Genomic DNA, 23620 nt, shown 5'->3' with positions numbered 1-23620 from the left:
TAGAGTTGTATTTTCAGGTCCTTTTATTATCTAATCTGATTGTTATCACTGTTAATATGATTCAATTGTTATTGTATTGTTGGTTTATAATGCAATAACAAATCTGGAGTATTTGCTGGTTATTTACTAGTATTTGCTGGTTATTATTGTATAAACTCTTGGTTATGATTCGGAAATTTATTTGAGTAAAAATTGAAAAGAATATCTAGATTGAATATTACAGTGGTATAAGAGCAGTGTATTCTGCCATCTTGAGGAGTTATATCAGACCATCAAACCTGCCACCCTGCAGGACATATTTACTATAAAGATTTTACCATTTTTAGAGATGAAAATTATTTATCAAAGATATTAATCAGAACCGTGCATGGACAGTGTATCTTTCCTCCCTATGTAGTTCTTTAGAGTTTTTTATCAAAAAAACAGTATATCCAGGAAGCATAGAGACTTTACTTAAAAATTGGGCTAATCTTGTAAAAGGCAAAATCTATATCATTTAAAAACATTTCAGGTGTTACAGTCAGGTTGTATAGAAAGGAAGTAAAGGGTTGACTACTAAGCGTTGACTAATATCTGAAGTTTCTTTCAAGATTTTCAACAACAGGCATATTGGTTATATATGTCGTGAGATATAGTTCATGTTGAATATCGAAGTCACGATATTTGCCAAACCGGAGATTTTTTTTTTCAAAGGGATATATTTCAATGTCTAATATTTATCTCAATGATGGTTAGCATTTCAAATATAATTATAGAAGTTGTAATTAAAGGTGATTTTTTGGTCTCTTTGAAGTTTGAGCATATGAAGCATTTGAAACATTTGACAGATATATTTTATTCAGGCAAAGACAAATTCTATAGAATGAAAGGTTTTATCGAGCCTTAAAGGATTTATTTTATACCCAGTTTAAGTGACGAGGCATTTACAGACTCATATGTTTGTGAAAAAGAATTAACATCTCTTGGTAGTTATGCTCAATCAGAACCATAGAGTATATTTTGCTGGCTATTGTTCGTTCGGCATTTCCAACATTACAAAGATATTTAAAGTTAAACTTATTGGAAATGTGATATTTAGCAGAGTATTGTTTATGCTTGTCGCCAATGAAGAATGTTTGAAATTTTAACTTCGGTGAGAAAATTAGTAAGCATCATGCAAGTTTGAACTGAACATTTGAAAGGACAAAAAGACTTTTGGGCGCTTATCCATTATATAATTTGCCAGAAACAGGAACAGGAAATTTTTAAAGACCCACATCCATATTTCTTAATGTTGTCTTAATGACATATATATATACACATTGCGACACATAGCAAACAATGCATTGTTTCCAGAGATGAACCTGGTGATGTTCGTCCTATGGTTGGTTGCAAATGGGTCGTAAGGTTGCTAGAATTGTAAAAATTGAGAGTCCCCTTACTTTGCATTTCAACAAACCTGCCACTACCAGTGTTAAGACAAATCTTCCAAGGCGGCTTTGCATCCTCCTCTGGTGCAGCTGTAAGAATCAACAATAGCAAAAGAAAAAAGCTCTGGGAAAGATTTGAGTAGTCGAAAGATTGATTTTTAAATCGAGACCACAGTAACAAGAGTTTTCTCTGGACAGTTGCCAAGTTGGAAGCCGCATACAAGTGGTCAACTCCAAAAGAATGAACTAACCTAGGCAAAGTACGTGGTTGGAGGAAGGAAAATAAATTCAGGGTAAAATCACAAGAGCAGACTGGAATTATTGGGAATCCCCAAAGATATCCAAGACTGTTTTTTATTATGTTGTTCCAAATAATTGAGTGAATATTGATCAAAGTTTGGGTCTCGTTGCATGATTTATCTATTATATTCTAAAACTGCCTGTGACAAAAATTTTAAAAATAATATCCTACTAGGTTTTACAACATCATTTCTAAACATAAAATTTGATCTAGTAATTTTCTGCAAAGTGTAAATCAGATAAATACTATTCAAAAATTTAGACAACAAACATACGAAAAAATTCACAATGCAAGCTTATGGAACTTAATAATAACCTTGCTTACAATTGATTAAATCAGTGCTCTGAAAACTAATTGAAGTCTTAAGACAATAAATTTATGTTTAAACGTGTTAATATGTATATTTTGGTGATCATAAAGCAATATTTCCTTGTGCCAACTGTGAGTTTGTTAGCACCTAGTTTGTCAGCAAGAAAAAGCAATGTAATGCAACAAGCCGAAACTGATTTGCTCCAAGCTGCTGTAATATATTTTCATTTTTCTAATTAATGACAATAAAGGACCACCATTATTGCTACTTAGATGATGCTTAGTATCCATATGCATTCTTCTGACCAAGAAAATTAAGTTAGCATTTTGCCTCAGAAACAAAAATGGTCATTCGAAAACCATATAAAACAAGTTCTAATTGATGCACAATTCTTCAAAGTGGAGTACTTGACTGAAATTGAACAATGTTTAGAAACGAGCCTCTATCAATGTGGAACCATGTTGGATCAAGACAGACTACAATAAGTGATAATGTGAAGAGGGTTCTACAGAAACAAAATTTGGACATGACTGCCTTTGAATCACAAGATGTTAAAAGGTAGACGTTAAACATCCCCACTCCTATTCAAGGGTCAGTAATCCATACAAATAGTAGAAGAAATGGGAAACAAAAAGCTCTTGACGAGAAGTAAGATATACCTTGATAGTGCTCCTAGTGATAAACCTAGCCCTACTAGTGTTAATTGTCTTCTACAAGATGTTGAGGGCAAGTCTTTGATGGGAGGCTCATAGACTCTTTGAGTTTTCAAACAAAAGATGAAGCTGAATGTGAAGCATTTCCTGCAGACAAGTGATGGTTTATTCAGATGGCCTCCATAAAATCGCTATGAAAGGAGACTCGCTAATTAGCATTAATGCCCTCAAAGAGCAATGCTCTCCAAATTATATAGCTTACATAAATCCTAGATCAAATACTTTTATGGCTCAATAAATTAGATCATTCAAAAATGTTACAGTTGACAAAATCAAGTTGCAAATGATTTGGTTAACAATAGCATTAACATGATTGATGTTTTTTCTATAGAAAGTTGCCTCTAGTTGGATTCGGATGCCTTAGTGAGGCTTTTGGATGAGAACTGTCCTAGAATATAGGATGCTCCCATTTTATTCTATTGCTTGATAATAATGGCCATATTGATATTTTATGGACAGGTTTGGTGATAGATGTCTCCCACTTGTATATCTTTCATGATGAATATACTCTCTAGAACTTGTCTAATATGATGGTGACAAGAAGCTGATGCCTTGGCTTTTATCATTTCACTGTTTAGAGGCAGGAAATTATCATACTTGCACTTCTTGTTGTTGTTTTCATTGAAGAGTGGCAACTGTTTCTAACAAATACATGCTTGTGTTCAATGTTACATTTATTGGCAAGTTGTGCTATAGGATCCTTCTAACCCACTTGCAAGGTTGGTGTCTCAAATCATTACATGAGGAACATTTATGCTTCATGTCGTGAAGGCAATCCTTGTGTAGGAGATAGACGATCATGGTAACCTAATGTATAAAGCTTCAATTACTGTAGCGCTGCAAAAGAAATTGTGGATAGTAGTATAGAATTATGAGGTTTGCTATCATGTCCCCTCTTTAGCTCTGTCTAGCAATGACATGAGAGTTAGCCTATTATGGAGTCTCATAGGGTCGCAATGGTGATCAAGGACTCAATTAGGGTTTTCAGCGTCTGGATTTGGTATTACAGGCAGTAGTAGATCAGTTGAAAGCAGTTCCTTGATTTTAGGAGGCAGTTCCTTGATTGTAGGAGAAGATTCCTACCTTTTAGGAGGTGGTGATGTTTCCAAAGTTGAGATTCTATTAGATCACCCCCCGGTCTCAATTTCAAGAGATTTGGGTGTGTTCCCTTTATTTTAGGAGTATCCCTAGATTTGAAGGTGAGACTGCCAGTTGGCCCAAGTTGTCCGGCATCAGTCACAAGCAGGTGACAAACTCAATTTCATGTTTTAGAGGTGTTTGGGTTGTTCCTTGGCTACTTGGGAAATATTTTAGTATATTTAAATATTCTCCTAAGTTAGCATTTTAATAATTTAAATAAGGCTAAGTGTTTAGCCATTTTGGAGTAATAAGGAGTTTTATGGCTCCATTTGGATCGATTTGCCTATGTGTAATAGCTCGTTGGAAAGAGCTCAGTCTATACTATTTGATTATCACTTGCCAGGACTTATTTGATGCTTGGAGTTATTTTTCATTAATAAAGTAATGATTTCCTTCTATTTGAACGCCTTTTATTGGGGAAATAACGTTATATTATAAAGTTCAAATGAAATCCACTTTAGGGTTCGATTTGCCTTGGAGAGGGGATATAAGGAGATGGTAACCTAAAGGTGAGTATCTTTATCATTTTGTCAACCTATTTTGGACGCCATTGCTCTGGAAGAACATTCCTCACCTAGGACACAACCCTAGTGTTGAGAGCAGATTTGTTGGGACATAGCCCTCAACAAGATCAGATTTGAAGGTTCTTATGCATACAATTTGATCACAGCAGAGGATCAATTTCTAGTATTTCAGTCACACTTTGCAGGCAATGGATTTATAGGGAAGGCAGCCACGTTATTTCAACCTAGTTTTTCCTTATAGTAGCTCGCAAGAGGAATTCTGGAGTGTTTATTTGCAACAGACTGGAGTTGTTTGTAGCAGCTTGGGCTCTATCATCTAAACTTGTTTCGCCGTAGCTGGTGCCCATCTGCAACTGGCGTCAACCTTGTTTGAAGTACATCTGTATTGGTACTATTATGAAATAAATCAGACTCTGTTGGTACAGTTTTAGAATCATTTCCAAAATAGTATGTATTGCTGCATATGATTTCTATCACTTCTATTTTTTTAATTACTGTTATTTATTCATTGTAATACCTATATTCTGAAAAATGCAAAAAGAAACAACCTTCTTCTGCAACTTCTGTATAGCTCTATAAGATCAAAGAAAAATCTATAGGAAAATATAATTTATATAACTAAACAAATAGCAGCAGCAAAACAAATATCCATTTGGGATATTTCATTTGCTTGAGTTTTGAAAGAGGCATTTGTTCGTTCAATGGAAGATTATTTGTAGTAACCAATTTATGAGGAACAAGAATTTATGTAGTCCATATTGGGATCAATAAATCGTTGTGATATCTGTGTATGGCAATGAGATCAAGCCTCGAACTCATTATGAAGTGAGTGGGCTGTTGTTATAGGATGAAGTGCAAAGCATTCATCAACTTGTGGAAGAGCATACAAGTGTTTGGGAACAAAGAGATTGCACTATTATATCTAACAGGTGGACATATGTTAGGAATAGAATGCTCATTAACTTTCTAGTTGCTTCAATTGGGTAGTTAGCATTTCTAAAAATAGTTGATGCATATTCGAGTGAAAAATACAGACTTTGTGCAACATACTTGATGAGGGCAACATACTTGATGAGGTGGTGATAGAAGTGGGAGTGAGTAACGTCATCCAAGTTGTGACTTATAACGCAGCTGCATATGTGGCAATCGATAGACTTTTGATAGATAGGCATCACAAATTATCGGAGCCCTTGTGTTGCCCATTGTCTTGACTTGCTCCTTGAGGACCTAGGGAAACTAAGTTGGGTGAAGAAGGTAGTTGAAGATGGAAATAATATCACAAAGTACATGTACAACCACACATGGGTCCTAAGTCATATGAGAGAGTACACTGATGGTAAGGATCTCATGTGATCGGGCATCACACGTTTTGCTACTGATTTTCTCACCTTGCAGAGCATATTAGCCACTTCAACCAACTTGAGGCGAATGTCTATAAGTGAGAAATGGTTGGAGAGTCCTTATGCAAAGAAGCCTAAAGCACAGAAGGTTGTGTTTGATGTTAGATTTTGCAAGCTGATGGAGGAGATCATTAATGCAAGTTTTCAAGTTTTGACGGACTATTTATCAGTTATGTTTCAGATATTGCAATTTGCTGATCTTTACATAATTGTTTGTGTAGGTGTCAAAACCATTGGTGAGGATTCTACAAATGATGGATGGGGATAAAAACCCTATGGAATATATATATAAGGCCATGGATAGGGTCAAAGAGATCATTCAACACTTGTATAGGTCAAATGAGACCAACAATAGACCCATATGGAACATAATCGATTGTAGGTGGAATGGCAATGCCCCCAACATATTCATGCAGCTGCCTACTACTTGAACCCCAAGTTTTATTTCTTCAACACTTTTAGAGCAGATGAGAAGGTTCAAGTTGGTATGGACACATGTATTTGGAGATTGGTTGCTGATTTGGACCTTCAAGAACTTGTACTTGACGAGTTACAGAGCTACAAGAGGGAAGAGGGCCCATTAGTTTCTTCTCCTAATTGCAAATGTAGGAGATACACCTTGCAGGTAGGTAGAAAAGAACATATGTTTAGTTTTATTCTACCATTTGTTTAGCTCATTAAATTTATTGGAATCTTTACTACATTATAAATGGCTATTTATTCTTGAAGATCTGTGATGGGAACATTATGTTTTCGCAGCATCTAATCTTTGAAAGCTTGCCATGCGAATATTATCATGGCCCTATATTGCTTCTGGCTGCAAGAGAAACTAGAGTACTTTTGGACACATACACAAAAAAGCATAATAGGTTTACTCAGAAGCACTTGAATGATTCGGTTTATTGTGGTGCAACCTTCGGTTGCACAAAAGGAAGATGCAAGGGAAAGTTTCATATGAAGCACTTGACTTTGATGAGACTAATCCATATTCAGCAGATTGGATTGCTCCTCTTTCTGGTGATGATTTAGATGCGCATGTAGATGATCCTTTATTGATTGTTGAGCACCTAGCTGAGTTTCAGATGGAAGCAAATGACTAGGATGAAGAAGTGATAGTACATGAGGAGGAACATGAGCTTGAGGCACTTGTTGAGAATGTTATGCCTGCAACTACTTCACCACCACCCATGCAGCAAAAATGATCTTTTTTGAGCATTAGTCGTCGACGCAATTCATAATTTATACTCCTATTTTTTATTGATACTGAGACTTAAAACTTAATATGTATTTAGAAGTTATAGTTTCATGGAGTTTGACTTCTATATGTATTGAACTTATTTTTATTTAGATATCGTACTTGTTTTTTGGTGTATGATTCTATCACTGTGCTAATCTACTAAGTTTTAATTGCTATGAATTACTCTTTCACTCAGAACTTTGATTTATATATGGTGGATATCTCAAATCAGTACATGTTCTAAAAAATTTGGTGTGTATGTGTGTGTTTTTAAAAATATTTTAAGAAATTGCATATTTTCAAATGTTCAATAAAAGTGTCGATTTATTGCCAATTTTTTCACTAAGTTATTGGTGATTCTAAGACTTTCAAGAATTTTGGGTCAGTTGAGATATTGCCAAACCCAAGTTTTCAACTTTGGTACCTAGATTCCTACTGGAACCAATAACTTATCTCCACAAATAATTTTTTTAAAATATAAATATGCATATATAATTTATGGTCATGACACTATGATGTGAATCGAATTCATTTTCTGACCTATAAATGAAGACAGCGCTGCCTATGACCTTTCTAAACTCAGTGTTTGCACATATGTTATGATTTTTTCACACTTTTATGTGCCTTCTAAATGTTTTGCAGAAAATGTATGGTTTTTGGAGGAACATGTGGTTTTTTAAATCTCAAATTTTTACCAAGCTTTTACTGATTCATCCAGTCGTAATCAAGTTTGGGTCTGTCAAGTTTTAGCTTAGTCCAAGTTTTTAACCAATTTGTTCCCTAATCAGGTTGCCCCACAAATGGAAGTATGCATATTCTCTTTGGCTAGAGTGCCGAGTCTGAGGCCTTTTGACTCTGCCAAAATTCACCCACAAAAGGCACTGATCATCCCTTGACAATGGACCACAAGTTCCACAATGGGAAACTTGAAACTCATGGAGAACCAGAAAAAATGTTGTCAAATATGTCTACAAGTTTTCATTTTCTAAACATTCAAATATTCATATTAATTTCATTTGCTTATTCCACCCCCCCGGCCTGTTGGGGTACTAGTTTGTTACTTGTTCTTGGTTCCTTCTTTTCTCTTTTCTTGTTGGTTTCTGGTCACCATTTGGGGCTCCTGTTGTTTGGGTTTCCACATACCATTCCCAAAGGCCTTTTGACTCGTTTGTGGTCACTCTTGGACATAAATAAATTGATCTTTATCTTTACCTTATCAAAACATTTATATCTTCCTGCAACTGCAGCTAATAATATTTTTACTAGTTCAAAAGGTTCACAAACATAATTGCATACCATAAGCAATGGCAATTAACAGAATGGCAATTTAGCATAACCCGACAAGCAAAGCCAACTAACATAAACTTTAAGTGCTCTCAATGCACATCTCTCTTACTGCACATGCTCAGCCCAAATATTGTCAGCTTCACTCTTGTCCTATACAGAAGTTTAACAAATATAGTACATTTATGCAGAAAAATGAGTTGATGGTGTCTATATCATTTCAAATTTAGCAAAGACTTGTGTAATGGTTTCAGCATGACTCAATAGCAGTGTTACATGAGTTCTGTAACTACTACTTTTACAAAAGAATCTTTCAAAATTCCAATAGCCAGATTCTGGAGGGCATCCACTGAACAACTTTGACCAACAAAATCAGCAGCACAATACGATGAAAAATGCTCCATTTAATGTTATTTATAATGTTCCTTAGAAGTGTGTTAAAATGAATAGCTGGTAATTGCTCAACAAAAACACATATACTTATACCGAACCCACACTGAGAGAATGATATCGTTGTCCATGAGTTTGAGAGCAACCAATCATGAACTTGCCATATTTTGCACCATATATAATACGGGAAAAAAAGAGAAGCAAACCTCCTATAAAGGAAAAAAACGCAATCTAAAAGATGTCAGCCAATGTACCTGAAATCCCAATGGTATAAGGTCTTTCTCTGATGCATTTACAACTGACCTGCCACAGGTTTCAGCAATATTTAAAAATATTATTACAAGAAAATTCAAGTGAAAGATTATCTTTATATGCTTAAAATAGAAAGGAGAAACAATTATTAGCACCAACAGAATCATTAAAATACCTTAACAAATTCAAAATGCTTGGCCAACTATGGTATAGTTTGTCTCCATGCCTCTGACATAAACAAAGCAGTTGAAGAAAAACACCAAAAATAGATTATTATGTAGCTAAAACCTTGAAAAACATACACTTATAAATATTATTGAAGGCACAAGAACACACCTCTAGAACATGTAACAAAATTTTCAGTGCACCAGCACGAACTTCAGAATTTTGAATATGGTACAATGATTTTAGGGGTAGAATTACAGTGCATTCAAAAGTCTTAGGTTCTGGATTTGATTTGTGTGCAACACTCCCAGATTTAGAATCATTCCCTGTGCTGTTAACTTCTGACTTTAACTCGTACTGATCATATTTTGTTTCACTTTGAACTCCAGAGTGTACGGAAGATGACAGCAAAGATTCTTTTTGAACCTTTGTGCACCCTAAAACAGCACAAATAGAGCGATCTATTGCATCAAGTGCCACATTTCTTACTAGTGAAGTCCCATTTTCTGACAGCTGCAAAATCCCAATGGAATTTTGATTTTGGGTAATTTGAATATTCTCAAGAAGAAAGATGAAGTTGAGGAAGATTTATAGGAAAGATGAATTAGATCAATCGAGGAAAGTGGCCTCACCTCAAGAAAATGAGAAATAACCTGTTCCCAAAGAAGCTCAACTCCTGATTATCATAAAAGTTGTATGACAATCTCAGTAAGCCAAAACGAACTAAGGTTTTCAATATTTTACAGTTACAATGACTGTTAACAGAAGCACAAAATATCTTCCAAAGCACAGGCAAGAGCAATGCAAAAAGAAGCAAGGGAAAAGATACACGCAAGACAAAAACTAATACAGTGAACAAAAGTTGGATCAATTGCTTCCTTGTTTCTTGCTAGAATTACCTACTTGCTGTAATTTGTCAAGCATCAAGCAATGTCTAATTATTATTAACGAAGTAAGGTTTTCAGTACTTTAAAGTTCTAATGTTTTTTTATGGAAGTCACAAAGTTCTCCAAAACACAGGCAAGGGCAGTGGAAAAAGAGGCACAGGCAAGCCAAAAATTAACACAGCGAACAAAAGTTGAACCCATTGCTTGATTTTTTCTTGCTAACATTACCTAGCTGCTGTAATTTGTCAAGCATCAAGCAATGTCTAATTGACAAAATGTATTTCCAGTAAATAAATATTCTGCAGAGTATGAAGGGTGAAAAAAATGCCATTCAGATTGCTTTTAGTTTTTCAAATGCAAGGCAAATGGGTCATAATTTTTCTCAATGCAAGCATTATGTGCAAATGCAATTAATCTAAATGATTAAGAAATTAAAAGTATAGTTTAGAATAGCATACTATGCAGATTGTTTACAAGCACGGCTATCATCCTTTCCACAGAAAAAATCTTATTTGCTGTTTGTGGTGGTGATGCGGCCACTGAGGTCCCTAGAGGACTTGTGTTAACGCCTGTGGTCTGACCCAGACCACTGCTTGCTCCAGTCAAGGACTCATTGGACAACTGGCACAATGCTGCTAGAAGAGATCTTACAGCTGATGTGCTCATCAAACCTGAACTCTCAAATAGCTTTGTAAACAGACAACAAGAAATTAACTATGTATTTGAAAAAGATTCCATTAAGTCAGTACTTGTGCAAAAGGGCTTTACAGAAAAGCTTCCAACAAATTCTTCGGCAAGAGAACTTACTTGAGAATTAAGAGAAGATAAGATGTTAAAGTCGCTATATTGGCTACTCGTGTCTCTTGTGAGCCTTGGAACGGCAGTAGATATTTCCTGATTTCAAATATCAGGTCAGCTCTACAACCAAGCAATTTTAACTCAAAAAAAATTGTGTATCACTTCTAACATTGTACAAATTTTTAATTTTCTCACTACTGTTTCACTCCATCAACATACATCTTTCATCAAGCTATTCAAATAAGGTAGATAAACTAGTTTTAAAGAACTATTAGAATTGTTCGTGTTATTTATTGCATCCTTGCATTTACCAAGGCCTCAAGCATAGCATGTCTTATTTTACTAGATCGCTTAAATTTGCATACCAACAGCTCTCCACTTGAAACAGACGTGAAAGGAATTCAGTTAGATCATCACCACATGGGCCGTAGAAATGAAATTGGGTTCCTTAATTTACAAGAAAATGTAATCACTCCTAATGTCTCTTGCAGGATCTTTATCTACAGATTATAGCAAGCCTTGAGAAGTTGTCTCTACAAGAATTCTGGACATTCTTCTCTGTATTAACATGATACCATATACTTGTCATGTAGCTGGGCAAAGCACAGAGATAGATCATTGTGAAATAGCAGAATTAGAATTCATTTTAAGATATATCTGAGATACCGTGTAAATGGTATAATTAGGTATGGTGCCATGATCAATTCTCCATTAATCCTTAGAAAAGGCATAACTGCTCAATATGAGTCTCTAGTTGTCAATTTTGCAATGTCCCCATTCTTGCACATTCCTAAGCATCAATTAATTCCAAAGGTTATTCTATTATTAGTGGTCCACATAGGCTGATGGTGATTAGACGGCCCTCTGAAGGTAATTCAAGTTTCGGCTGACCATCTCAGCACGATTTAGTACTCTCCATTTCAGTGCATCTTTTTATTTGCGGTTTGCCTTCCAGAGTTCTTTGAGGCTTCCTTTCCACCCAATTCCTATTTTTAGTAAGTCACTTGAACATTTGGGTTGATACTATTGATGGTAAGTCATATAGATGTTCAAAGGTCACTAGGGTTGTAGCCAAAAAATTGGTAGGATTAGTTGTTGGTTTGATATTTGGTATTTAAAAAAGTTTAATGGTTTAATTTAACTAATTAAAGTTGAATCTGGTATTGATACTTAATATAATTAATTGTCATTATGATTAAAAATGATATAAAGGCTCAAGTGTGCGTTTGGTACATGAACGTGATAAAGTACTTAATAATTATGACAAATGGGGTGCCAACATTTAAAGTTCTAAGATTATTAAGGTGTCTTTATATTAATAAAAAAATTATACAGCGGGGTCACTTTATTATTATTTCTCATATGCATGTTAAATATTAAATTATAAAAATGAGAGTTTTAAATAGAGTTTCAAGAAACTTCATGAGAGGAATATAAAAGGGGATTTGAGGAAGTCATTTAATTTACTTAGTCAGGAACATAGGCAAGACTTGGGCGATGGTCTTCAACTACTTGAACACCTCACATCTCCATTTCTACTTTCAGGGTGATGAGATTGAGATTACTTCTTTTGGTACCTACTAGGAGGATATGTTCTCCGAACTCCATTTCAACTTGAGACCTTTCATGCAGCCCTCGGTCAATAAAGGGCTTGGTTCCCTAGCTATGCTAAAGACAGTGCTTCAAACATCACTTTCAGGATACCACACCCAAGATGTCCCTTTTGTACTCTTTGGTCAAACAGACTGTCTTCTACAATTCTATAATTTGGGGGCCCTCGGTCCTCGAATTCGACGATGCTTCGGTTGAGAGAGTCAAGACACTCCCTCTTTGGCACATTATCGAATGTCACCAGTCCACCCTCCCCAGTATTATCTAGGGCGAGTTCGGTGCTCATCGTCTAGGGCTTGGGACTATATTTGATTTGGTTTGGTATCTCCATCGTCTTTGAGGCTTTGCAAACTCCTTTGAGGGTCGCCACAAATATTCTTACCTAGCCTATTGCTCTTTCAAGATAGTTATGAGGTCTAGTCCTACTAGAAGAGCTTGTTGTTGGTTCACCCAGGCCTCTACTTTTCTTTGTTGAATTGGGATCTCAATGGATCGCCTTACTCCCTTTCAATTCTCCCTAGATATCCCTGCTCAACCCTTCCCTCTTGGTAAGAGATGAATGAGCACATCAAGACTGACATCTACAGATTTACTAAGAGATTAGGGGGAGGTTCTACTGCTTGTTCAAGGGGTGCAGGAGCTTGTCTTCTTTCTTCAGTTACACCAATCAACAACGCCTTTCCCTTTATCTCCAAGTGGTCATGCAACTTCATGATCAAACTCTTGAGCTTGAATTCCTATCAAGACAAACTTCGGACCAACTCATCACCTCCTTCACTCTTGGGTCTCCTACCTGGGGGATGAAGAGGTTGCTCAGCCTTTCTTTAGGTCATACCAGATTTGTGAGACTTCGCAGAGCGTTCACTTGGCAACATCACTCTACCTCAAGTGACTCCTTGAGACGGCCCAAAGCTCATACACACCTCTACACTAGACCATATCCTTCAACCCAGACCATACCCTTCATTTCTAGAATACTTCGTGCCTATGAGGAGTACTTAGGCTCTCCGAATTCTATCTTTTTGCTTTCCTATTTTGCTTTTTCCACAAACATCATTTGGTTCTCCCGCTGCTGGTTGTGGCCTTGTTTGTATATTTTTCAGTACCTTAGACCCATTTATGGTCTATTGTTGGACATTAATAGATTTACCTTATCTTATCTAATAATTTTGAGAGCTTTGGCTTTCATTTATAGGAAATATGAGGACAAAAACCCTTGTCTTTCAATTGTTTGGATGAAAACCCATTCAGCCTATTAGTATTCATTCCAAAATTTACAATGAGTGCAAGTATTTGGCATTGAGAAGCTAGATATATCATTTATTTGCAGTTATACATCTGCTATGTGTTTTTTTTGTGTCCACTGTAATGTTTTTTCCAGCTAGAGCAACTTCATTTGGACTGAGATTTGGAAGTCATTGGAGGTAAAATAATATTTCTATGATAGCTAGAATGTTTTATGTGATTTTGGCCTATGGGTTTCCATATTTTGGAATGGTTGAACAAGGGTTAGAAAGATAGTGAATTACATTTGAACTTCTGAAGAAATTTTCTGTTGTTATCAGCCATTATGGTCATCTGGTGAGGCAAACGTCCAATCTACAAGTTGTTGGGCTTCCATCCCATCTTCCAAATGTGTGAGGATTAATTGTGATATGTAATACACATCATATCTGAAGTAATCAATTTTCTGTTGTAACTTTATCAGATAAATATCAGACATGATTGGAGGCTAATAAAGTGGTATTCATAGAGAAATTTATCGTTTATGTTTTCTTATTTTATACATATCATACCTTTTCATTTCTACATGTTCTCTCATCATTTGGCATTCAAAACAAACAACTAAAACAAAACAAGAAATCACAAATCCCAAATCGGACCTTGCATTCAAAGTTATTGACAAAATATCATGCAACCAATATTTTACAAAATGAATCATATTGACAAGGGGTTCTTATAGTGGTATCAGAGTTGGTAGTCTTGCTAGCATGTTGGGGAATTTCACAGTTTTCATTATAGATTGAAGCTTGGCATCAAAAGACAATCAGTAGTTGACCAAGTCTCTACATGAAATTGGTAACAAATTGGGGATCGAACATCAACCAAGAAATGTTGTCTGCAACACTTTGAATTAGATAGATGAATGTATTTGGCGGAGTAGCCACCTTCAGATTTGTTGCAACCATCATTTGTTCTAAAAAACTCTTTAAGACCATAGATGTACCAGTGCTAGACTACTCTACGAGTTGCAAAAACTGGTCCAGCTTTTTGGCTTGGTGAGTTTTTACAACTTTATTGGCGCCAAAAACTTGTCAATTTTTTGGTGAAAAATAATCTATAAAAACATGGTGAGTTTCTGTAAAAAACTCAGTCGTAGATTTATAACAACACTTAAAGGAAAAAAATGTCCCAAATTAATTTCATTTCTCACTTCTTCACTTGTATTTTTCTGAGGGGGAAAATAGTCTTGCAAACACTTCCAAACTGATTTGAAGCAAAGTTTTTGAGAAGGATGACGTCAATGATTTGGAGAAGCAGGCAATGGAGGAGGCGGTTGATTTTGGTTTCAGAGTGGATGGTATTGAGTTCAATGAGTAGTTATTGCTAGAGACTTGAGAAGCTAGAGGCAAAGCAACATCCAAGATGGAGGATGAGCCACAGAGTGAGTCAAACATACTGAGCAAGGAGGCATAGTCATGCCCGATGTGGACTTCTAGGACTAGACCCTCTATTTCTACTTCTCCCTTAATTTTTACTAGAGTTGAGATGAGGACAATCTAATTATGGATTCACTTTTAGTTTTACATAAATTATTTACTATTTTGCTTCCTGCCATCAGTGTTCCTCACGAGAATGTGATTTCATACCAACTTTGTGTGTAAATATATCTAGACTAAGATTTTTCATTTGCATTCTCATTTATTGATTCATTGGATGAATCTTCTCATTGAAATTTACAAAAAAAAAATGCATTTCTAATAAAATTTAAGCAATTTTTAAGTTCTCAAGTTTTTGCCGAAAACTGGTTGAGTTCTCCTAGAATTTATTTTTCAAGCCTTGGCAAGTTTTCCAGCTATGTTTAAGACAACAACATTGTTGAGACATCTTGATAATGAGATCAAGTCAATGGTTTTTTGATGCATAAGATTATGAGAATCTTGGTACCTCTAGTACCCGATGACAATGACACTATAGACGTATTGCCCCTGATTGTTATAATTTTCAAGATCTGGATGACTTGATTAGTTCTCACTACTCAAGAAGGTTTCCATATTGAACATATTTGCATAAACCAGAGAAAGCAACCCTTTGTTGGACCCGAAGATGCATTGTTAGATCTACAACATGCTTCATCAATTATTCATCACTATTAGGAACAAACATGATAAAGATGTCTTTGCAGCAATAAGGAATATTATGATTATATCTATTCCTGAAAGTGATGCTCTCTCACAACACATCTTATCTATTCTATAGGCTGATTGGAATCAAGAATGGGTAATTGCATCACATGCATTTGTCCATAGTGTGTTCAAACAATGTGAGAAGCTTAAGTCTCACTCGAATAAAGAGAAGTAGATGAACAATGAGTTGAAGAGCACACCTTCTCTCTTGATGAATGTGGGACAGACTTCCAAGGAGAATGCAAAGAAATAAAGAATGAGGCAATCATTTGTGATTCCAAAGAGAATGAAGATGGATCCTCATGCATTTCATCTATTACAAGTCAGTGCACTGATGAGATCATAGACCCTAATCTTGCTAATAAACCAAAGGAACGGTGCTCAAGTTTTTAAGTGGCTGATCAAGAGATCAACGTTGGTAAGTGTAATCAAGAAATGGTTTTTTTTCTGAAAAGAATGATGAGTGCAAGGAAACAATAGAGTCCATGTGTGCTTTAATACAAAATGATGACGATGTTGCTTTTGTAATTGGAATAGATGTTGTCCTAATTCCAAATCAACTAGTGTCTAGAGAAGGTGGCATAGAAGATAGTCAAGTTCTCCAAGGACAATCAATCATTTCATCATATGAATTTGATTTTTCTCATACACCCATTAGCTCAAATAATTTAGGGGTGTATGATTATAAATACAAATAATAAAGATATTAATATTGACTATTAACTTTCACAAACAATATTAGAATTATTTATAATTTTACTAATGTTTTTATAGATTTTTATTTATTCTAATCTTTTACATCAGTTCTATTAATGATTTATTATATAATCATTTTATTATTTATATATTATGATATTAAATATTTTAATTTATTGTCATATTATATTATATTTGATTTGATTAATATAATATTAATTATAAATAACATCAATAAATTATATGTATAATATATTAAATAAATAACTATTTATTAATATAATTAGCATATTATATACTAATTATTAGGATGAGCTGCAATGTCCCCTTTCTAAATTACCTAGAAGCTTCCCTAAATCACAATTATATCAGGTAAGGGTTAGGCTTTACAAAATAAATGCTTTCTTTAATTGTGTGATTTGTAATTTGAAATACTATACTCACATAAACACAATGCCAACATACAAAAAGATATGCATGTATATACATATATTCAATAATGCAAACATTATTCATAAATTGATCAAGGAATGGAGTAAAGAGATATATCTTCCTCATCATGCATATTTAAATTATAGATAGGTGAATTCCAACTATAGAAGATGTGGAGTAATATTGCAGCTCTCCCTCCATACATCCTCCACCAGTCTTCTATGCTTGGAGTTAATAATGATTCGCTATTAATCACCTAAGGTGCAATTGAAAACGTACTTGCAATATGGTGCCCTTCATAATTCTGCCTTAATCACAATGCAATAGGATGCCCTCCTAGTTGTCCTCCCATAAGTGCTACTACAAATGGGTGTCCTCAGTGGTTCTCCCTTAATCACAATGTAGTAAGGTTCCCACCTAGCTATTCTCCCTTCACTACCACTACAATAAGGTGCCATTAGCGGTTCTCTCTCAATTACAATGTAGTATGATGCCCTCATAGCTTACATTGAACTAGATGTTACACATGTTTGAAACTTACATCTAACCAGATGTTTCCTTCGATGATCTCAATAGGCTGGAATTTATTCAGTCCAATATGCTGAAAACCAGCAAAGAACTACGGGCTTATGTCTTCCCTCTAGGCTCAAAGGCACACAATGTGGACAAAGCGACAAATCTTATTATTATGGTATGCTGGAGGAAAGAGGAGGAAGCTCAGCCCTAAATGTATGAGGGTGATTTTTGGTCTAGCGCCTTTTTAGGTTCTATCAAGGATATTTAGTATATGTTTTTCATGTTGGTGGTAGGGTTATATAGTTTAATGCTCTGCCAATATAGGCTTTGCAAATCCTTACCGTGTTTTGGGTGTTGTTGTAGTGTTAGTATCATAGCGTTTTCCCTATTTTTGTCAGGTGGGCTCTGCTTCTTTCTTACCTTCGATATAGTTTCCTTTTGGTTAGATTATATGGTGCCTTGTCAGGGTTGAGCCAGCTCACAGTAATGTAAACATGATGAAGTATATTATCAGACCTCTTAATTGTATGTGGGATCTAAGACACTCTTATTGTTTATTTTCGACTAGCTTTGTTTAGTATTCAGTACTCATGGTTTATCACAAGATGATTGGTACTATAGTTACTTCATGAATTATGTATTCAACTCTTGCTACATTTAATTAACAAGTCAGAGATAGTAATATATCTTTAAAGGCATGCGAGTACCTCAATTTATTTACTCTGGTTTTTATCTGCTCATTTCCACCTTAAGTATTTCTTATTCATTTAGTTTGATTCATAGCCTTGTTTTAGTATTGCATAAGGCAGTTTCCCTATTTCCCTCTGGTTTCTTGGCTGTGCTGTTGGCTTCCCTTCTATCTTCTCCTCGTCATGTTTTTCTATCCTTGTTTTGCTCTTGGGTTATGCGATGTTTTCCTGGCTTGTCCTTTGGTTTTGGTCTTTTTAGATATATTCATGCTTTTTGACTATAAATACTAATATCCAATTGGAAGCGAGATGTGTCTTATCATGTAGATATTGTTAAGATTACTACTCTAAGGGAAGATATACGATACAAGGAGATTGGAACCTAAGCCTCTCTTTGAACACTCAATTCAAAATTCAAGTATAAGAGCTACTGTAGCTAAGAATTTAATAATTAATGTAAAAATTTGGAAGCAAATATTTATAAACACCAATACTGGGGTATGCCCCTTTTACTTTTGTACATCGTATAAGACCTCGGTCCTGGGCGAGACTGGAGGTTTTCTTACTCCGTTCTTTCCTACTAGTGCTCGTTTGAACAGAAAACTTCTGTAATGTCTCATTTATTCTTAAAAATATAATATACAAGGGTTTGGCCATTTACTGATAAATATATATAATTAGCGTATTATATACTAATTATTAAAATGAGCTGCAATGTCCCCTTTCTAAATTGCCTAGAAGCTTCCCTAAATTACAATTATAACAGGTAAGGGTCAGGGTTTATGAAATAAATGCTTTCTTTAATTGTGTGATTTGTAATTTGAAATACTACACTTACCACATAAACACAATGCCAACATACAAAAAGATATGCATGTATATACATATATTCAATAATGCAAACATTATTCATAAATTGATCAAGGAACAGAGTAAAGAGATATATCTTCTTAATCATGCATACTTAAATTATAGATAGGTGAATTCCAACTGTAGAAGATGTGGAGTGATATCGCAGTTCTCCCTCCACCCATCCTCTACCATTCTTCTGTGCGTGGAGTTAATAATGATTCACTACTAATCACCTAAGGTGCAGGTTGAAACCGTACTTGCAATATGGTGCCCTTAATAATTTTGCCTCAATCGCAATGCAATAGGGTGCCCTCCTAGTTGTTCTCCCATAAGTGCTACTACAAAAGGGTCTCCTTAGTGGTTCTCCCTTAATCACAATGTAGTAAGGTTCCCACCTAGCTATTCTCCCTTAAATACCATTGCAATAGGGTGCCATTAGCAGTACTCTCTCAATTGCAATGTAGTATGATGCCCTCATAGCTATTCTCCCTTAATTTTCACTACAATAGGATGCTCTTAGCGGTTCTCCCTTGATTGCAAGCCTTCTCCTATCACTTTGTGGGAAATTAATGTCAAATTTAAGTTCATGTCTTAATGTGTATTACAACAAACCCAAGATGCATTATAAGTTCACACACACACACACACACACACATATATATCATTGCTTCTACATTACCATTTCTAGAATAATATTACTATTATCCTTTGCTCAATACTAAGAGTTCAATCAACTTTAAGAAAATATATTTTTCTTCTAATTGAATGTTCTTACACATATATTTGATGCCTCCATGAATGGTTCAAACTCTTGTATCTATACAATGGAAAGGTTGTCTTTGAGAGGTACATCTCTGCATGATCACATCCTTCCAAACAAATTGGTTAGTAGACGGTTCATTATCTAATATTTTGATATCTCTTTTAATGAATTGCTAGCAATAGTTATTGATTAGGATACCTTCTTAGTCCTTCCCATAATCGGTATGTTGATAGTTAGTGATGCGCTCCTTCATAAGAGTATCGATTAGTTTATAACTTTATATTAATTTTTCTTTAATCAATATTGAATCCTTAATGTATCAACCTTAGCCTTGTCTCCCTTGATATTGTGATATTGCTATCAGGATTTAACTGTGTAGTTTTTGGGTCAAACTCATTGACCCATATATCATGAGGAGTGATTCACTCATGAATCTATTTGTCATGAGAATAAATGGAACACTTAGCACTCATTGGATCTAGGTGATGCTCATAGAGGTGAAGCACCAAGACTTCCTAGGAGGTCACCCATCCCCGTACTACTCCAGCTCGAGCGCACTTAACTACGGAGTTCCCTCCACAGTTATGTTACAAGATTCAAGAATTGGCAAATTAATGGATTTCCGGACGATTAATTGATTAATAGAGGAGAAAATGTGTTCCTTATAAAGAATTACGAGGACATTGTTTCTAAAAGAAACAACGAGACTGAAGATGAAATTAGAAACAAAACTGAAGACGAGATAGGATACATTCCTATCTAGACTAAAAGACGGACTACAGACAAGTAGTTGACCATTATAGAAAGTATTTAACTAAGGGGATAATATCTTAATACCCTCCCTTAATGGTCAACGTACAGATGTTGGAACATTCTGGGATAATTGAGACACTCCTTGGATCTACAAAATGTTGAAACCAAGAAGCTTTGCCAAAAAAGTGCTATGACTCAAAACAGATTGTAATTACAAAACTTTGTTTTTGTGGAAAAAACAATAAAACCCAGAATCTCACGCAACCTTGTGTATTACAGACAACATGAAATGATTTTTAAGGAGAAAATCAACAAACCCATAAAAACAAAAATAGATTCAGAAGGCAAAAAATGCAACTTCGCCTTGATCAAGAAGCTCGACAACTTGTGTTGTTGCCTGGGAAGCATTTTGCCTTGCTTGGGCAGCCCAACGTTTTCAACACTCGAACTTCATACAAACGAGGATACTCAAAGATGGTTAACATGTGCTGCTTTCAATGGTTATAATTGCGGCCATTGAATCGTAGACTACCCTCCAACATCAGATTAGTCAAAGATGCCATTTCAAAGAATTCAGGTACAAACTTCAAGACTAAAATTCAACAGGCACGGATTTCAAGGCAAATTCCACTCTGACCTAGAAAAAAAGGTACCCAGAAGAACTAATACAAAACCCAAAAAGAATCTGAAGTTGGATTTCAAATCTGTAGGCTCAAAAATCGAGGCATGGAAAACAAGGCACCCACAAAAATCTGATGAAGACCCATTTGAGATCTCGAAAAACCCACCAAGAATATGTGATTAGAAAAATTTTGCGAGCCAAAAAGTTAGGGTTTTTGAACAAAACCCTAGTCAGTAGCCATTGAAGGTCAGATTTGCAAAAAAAATGGCGGTTGGAGGTAGTGAACAGTCGATTTTTCCACAAAGAATGTCCTTGCTAGCAGAGACGGCACTGGATCTGCACGCATTCAAAAAAAATGTTGTTCAGGTGTGCATTTTTTGGACTGATTGCAAAAAGCGACATCTGCAAAAAATGACACAATTTGCGGAGACAATCACGAGCATTGCCAAGATTTGATGCAGCGATTTGCAGAGAAATCGTCAATGGAAGATGTGAGTTGCAGATAATATTAGATAGGAGCAACCATTGGACGCATGTGTTCTCAGTTACATGGAAATTGCAGGCTGCCAGAGACCAAGTCGTGATTTTCAAATGTTTGTTCTTGAAACCCTAGCTGAGACTAGTGCATATGCAATTTTTATTTTTGGTTACTAATCTCCAAGATTCAAACAGATGAAAGTCTCACAAAAACAGAAACCCTAAACAAGTTTTGTGAAAAAAACTCAAAAATAATTTTGAAAAATTTATACACTTATAATTTCAAAAGAAATTATAAATTTTCGAAATAATAATGAACCTGGCTCTGATACCATGTTACAAGATTCAAGAATTGGCAGATTAACAGATTTCTAGATGATTGATTGATTAACAGAGTAACAAATCTGTTCCTTATAAAGAATTACAAGGACGTTGTTTCTTTTTAGAAACAACGTAGACTAAAGACGAAATTAGAAACAAAACTGAAGACAGGATAGGAAAAAATCCTATCTGGACTAAAGACTAAAGAGACAAGATAGGAAACATTCCTATCTAGACTGAAAGATGAACTACAGACAAGTAGTTGACCATTGTAGAAAGTATTTAACTAAGGAGATAATATCTTAATAGGTTAAACCCACTCTGCTTGCAACACCATTTGCATAACCTTCACCAAGTGTTGTGTGTTACATCCCAATTTTTGACCCAATTTAAAACGTTCATATAGTCGTTGAGGTTTCAAGTGAAGTCAGTTGACAGTTAAAATTTGTTATGATCATGTGAAATGGTAAGATGGTTAATTGTTATAATTTCATATGAAGTTGGCATGGTAGTTAATCGTTATGATGCTATTATATTGTTACTTTGAAATCTTAGAAAGTTGGTTATTCATCATGGGAAGTAAAATGGTGGTTAGCCATTATGATGGTTTATGAATAATAACTTGTTATGGTAAATATGATATAATCGTGGAGAATTCCTTTGCAGGAGCACGACGAAGGGGGGAAGCATTGCCAAAAAGGAATTGGGCATGGAGGGGCACCACCATCTCTGGGCAAATAGGTAAGAGCCCTAATCCACCATGGCTAAGGGTAAACGACTAGGCAAGCAAGAGTGTAGGTTGGACGACCATGAGCTAACTTATTAAATTACATATCATTTAATAGTAAAAGAGAACACTAAGCATTTATTAAAGTGAGAACAAGTTTTTACCTTTATTATTTGAGATACTTGAGGAACCTCCTGGTGTGTTAGGCATGTCTTAATATATCGACACCATGATGCCTAGATACCTATACTTGTACATGCATGTATATGTATATATGCGGAAATCAAATTAAGAACGTATATGCATGTATATGTGTAGGTGTACGTGCAAATACATGTAGACATAGATACCATTGTGCCTATACATTAAAACATTAGGAAGATGAGCCATTATTATTATTATTTCTTCTTTCATCAGGCTTATTACTTGCAAGATAATAAGTCAAATATTTGAATCGGTGGCTTCAATTTTTTTGAGTGTTGGCTTTGTAACTCTCTACCACCTACTTTCTTCTTGATAACTAATGGAGCGCACGGGGAGATATGATACACTTCCCGCTGCCTTAGTTATTGGGCTGGGAAGTTCATTTCTTAATCACTCTTGATTGCTCTAAGTCGAAGACTCGCTATTTATTACCAGCTTTAAATCATGATTCAGAAGTTAGTTGCATGATCGAAGCTTGTGGTAGCTAGCCACGATATCAATCATAACCAGCATATCCAGGTCATGAAATCTGTTCAATCAGCTCCCTTTATTTGTTCTTATCTTGTGGATCGTTGAAAAGATGTATTTCCACGATGGCATGATTGTATGATGCATACTGGCCATAACCAAAAGGCCAAGAGCTTATCGATTTTGAAAGCACATGAGTTGGTTCTTCTCTATGTTATTCTTTTGTTTGAGATTCTCAGGTGATATTACTAATACAGCCCTGCACCCTCATG

General features: G+C 35.3%; 1 protein-coding gene across 2 annotated transcripts in view; it reads right to left on the bottom strand.

The window, feature by feature from the left end:
• Positions 1 to 23620, bottom strand: part of LOC149568091 (ARM repeat superfamily protein) — a 338742-nt gene that overhangs the window by 68304 nt on the left and 246818 nt on the right. For both annotated transcript variants that reach the window (XM_089821094.1, XM_089821095.1), the window contains exons 22-27: positions 10820 to 10906; positions 10471 to 10699; positions 9758 to 9801; positions 9297 to 9638; positions 9136 to 9188; positions 8963 to 9011 (exon numbers count right to left, since the gene is read on the bottom strand). In XM_089821094.1, coding sequence (XP_089677220.1) covers positions 8963 to 9011; positions 9136 to 9188; positions 9297 to 9638; positions 9758 to 9801; positions 10471 to 10699; positions 10820 to 10906 — 804 coding nt within the window. The remainder of the gene's footprint in view (positions 1 to 8962; positions 9012 to 9135; positions 9189 to 9296; positions 9639 to 9757; positions 9802 to 10470; positions 10700 to 10819; positions 10907 to 23620) is intronic.

This window comes from Cupressus sempervirens, chromosome 3, assembly GCF_028749045.1.
Source record: "Cupressus sempervirens isolate cs-2001-9-10 chromosome 3, ASM2874904v1, whole genome shotgun sequence".
Lineage (NCBI taxonomy): Eukaryota > Viridiplantae > Streptophyta > Pinopsida > Cupressales > Cupressaceae > Cupressus > Cupressus sempervirens.
Note: the sequence above shows the minus strand (reverse complement) of the source record. Positions and strands in the feature narration are given on the sequence as shown.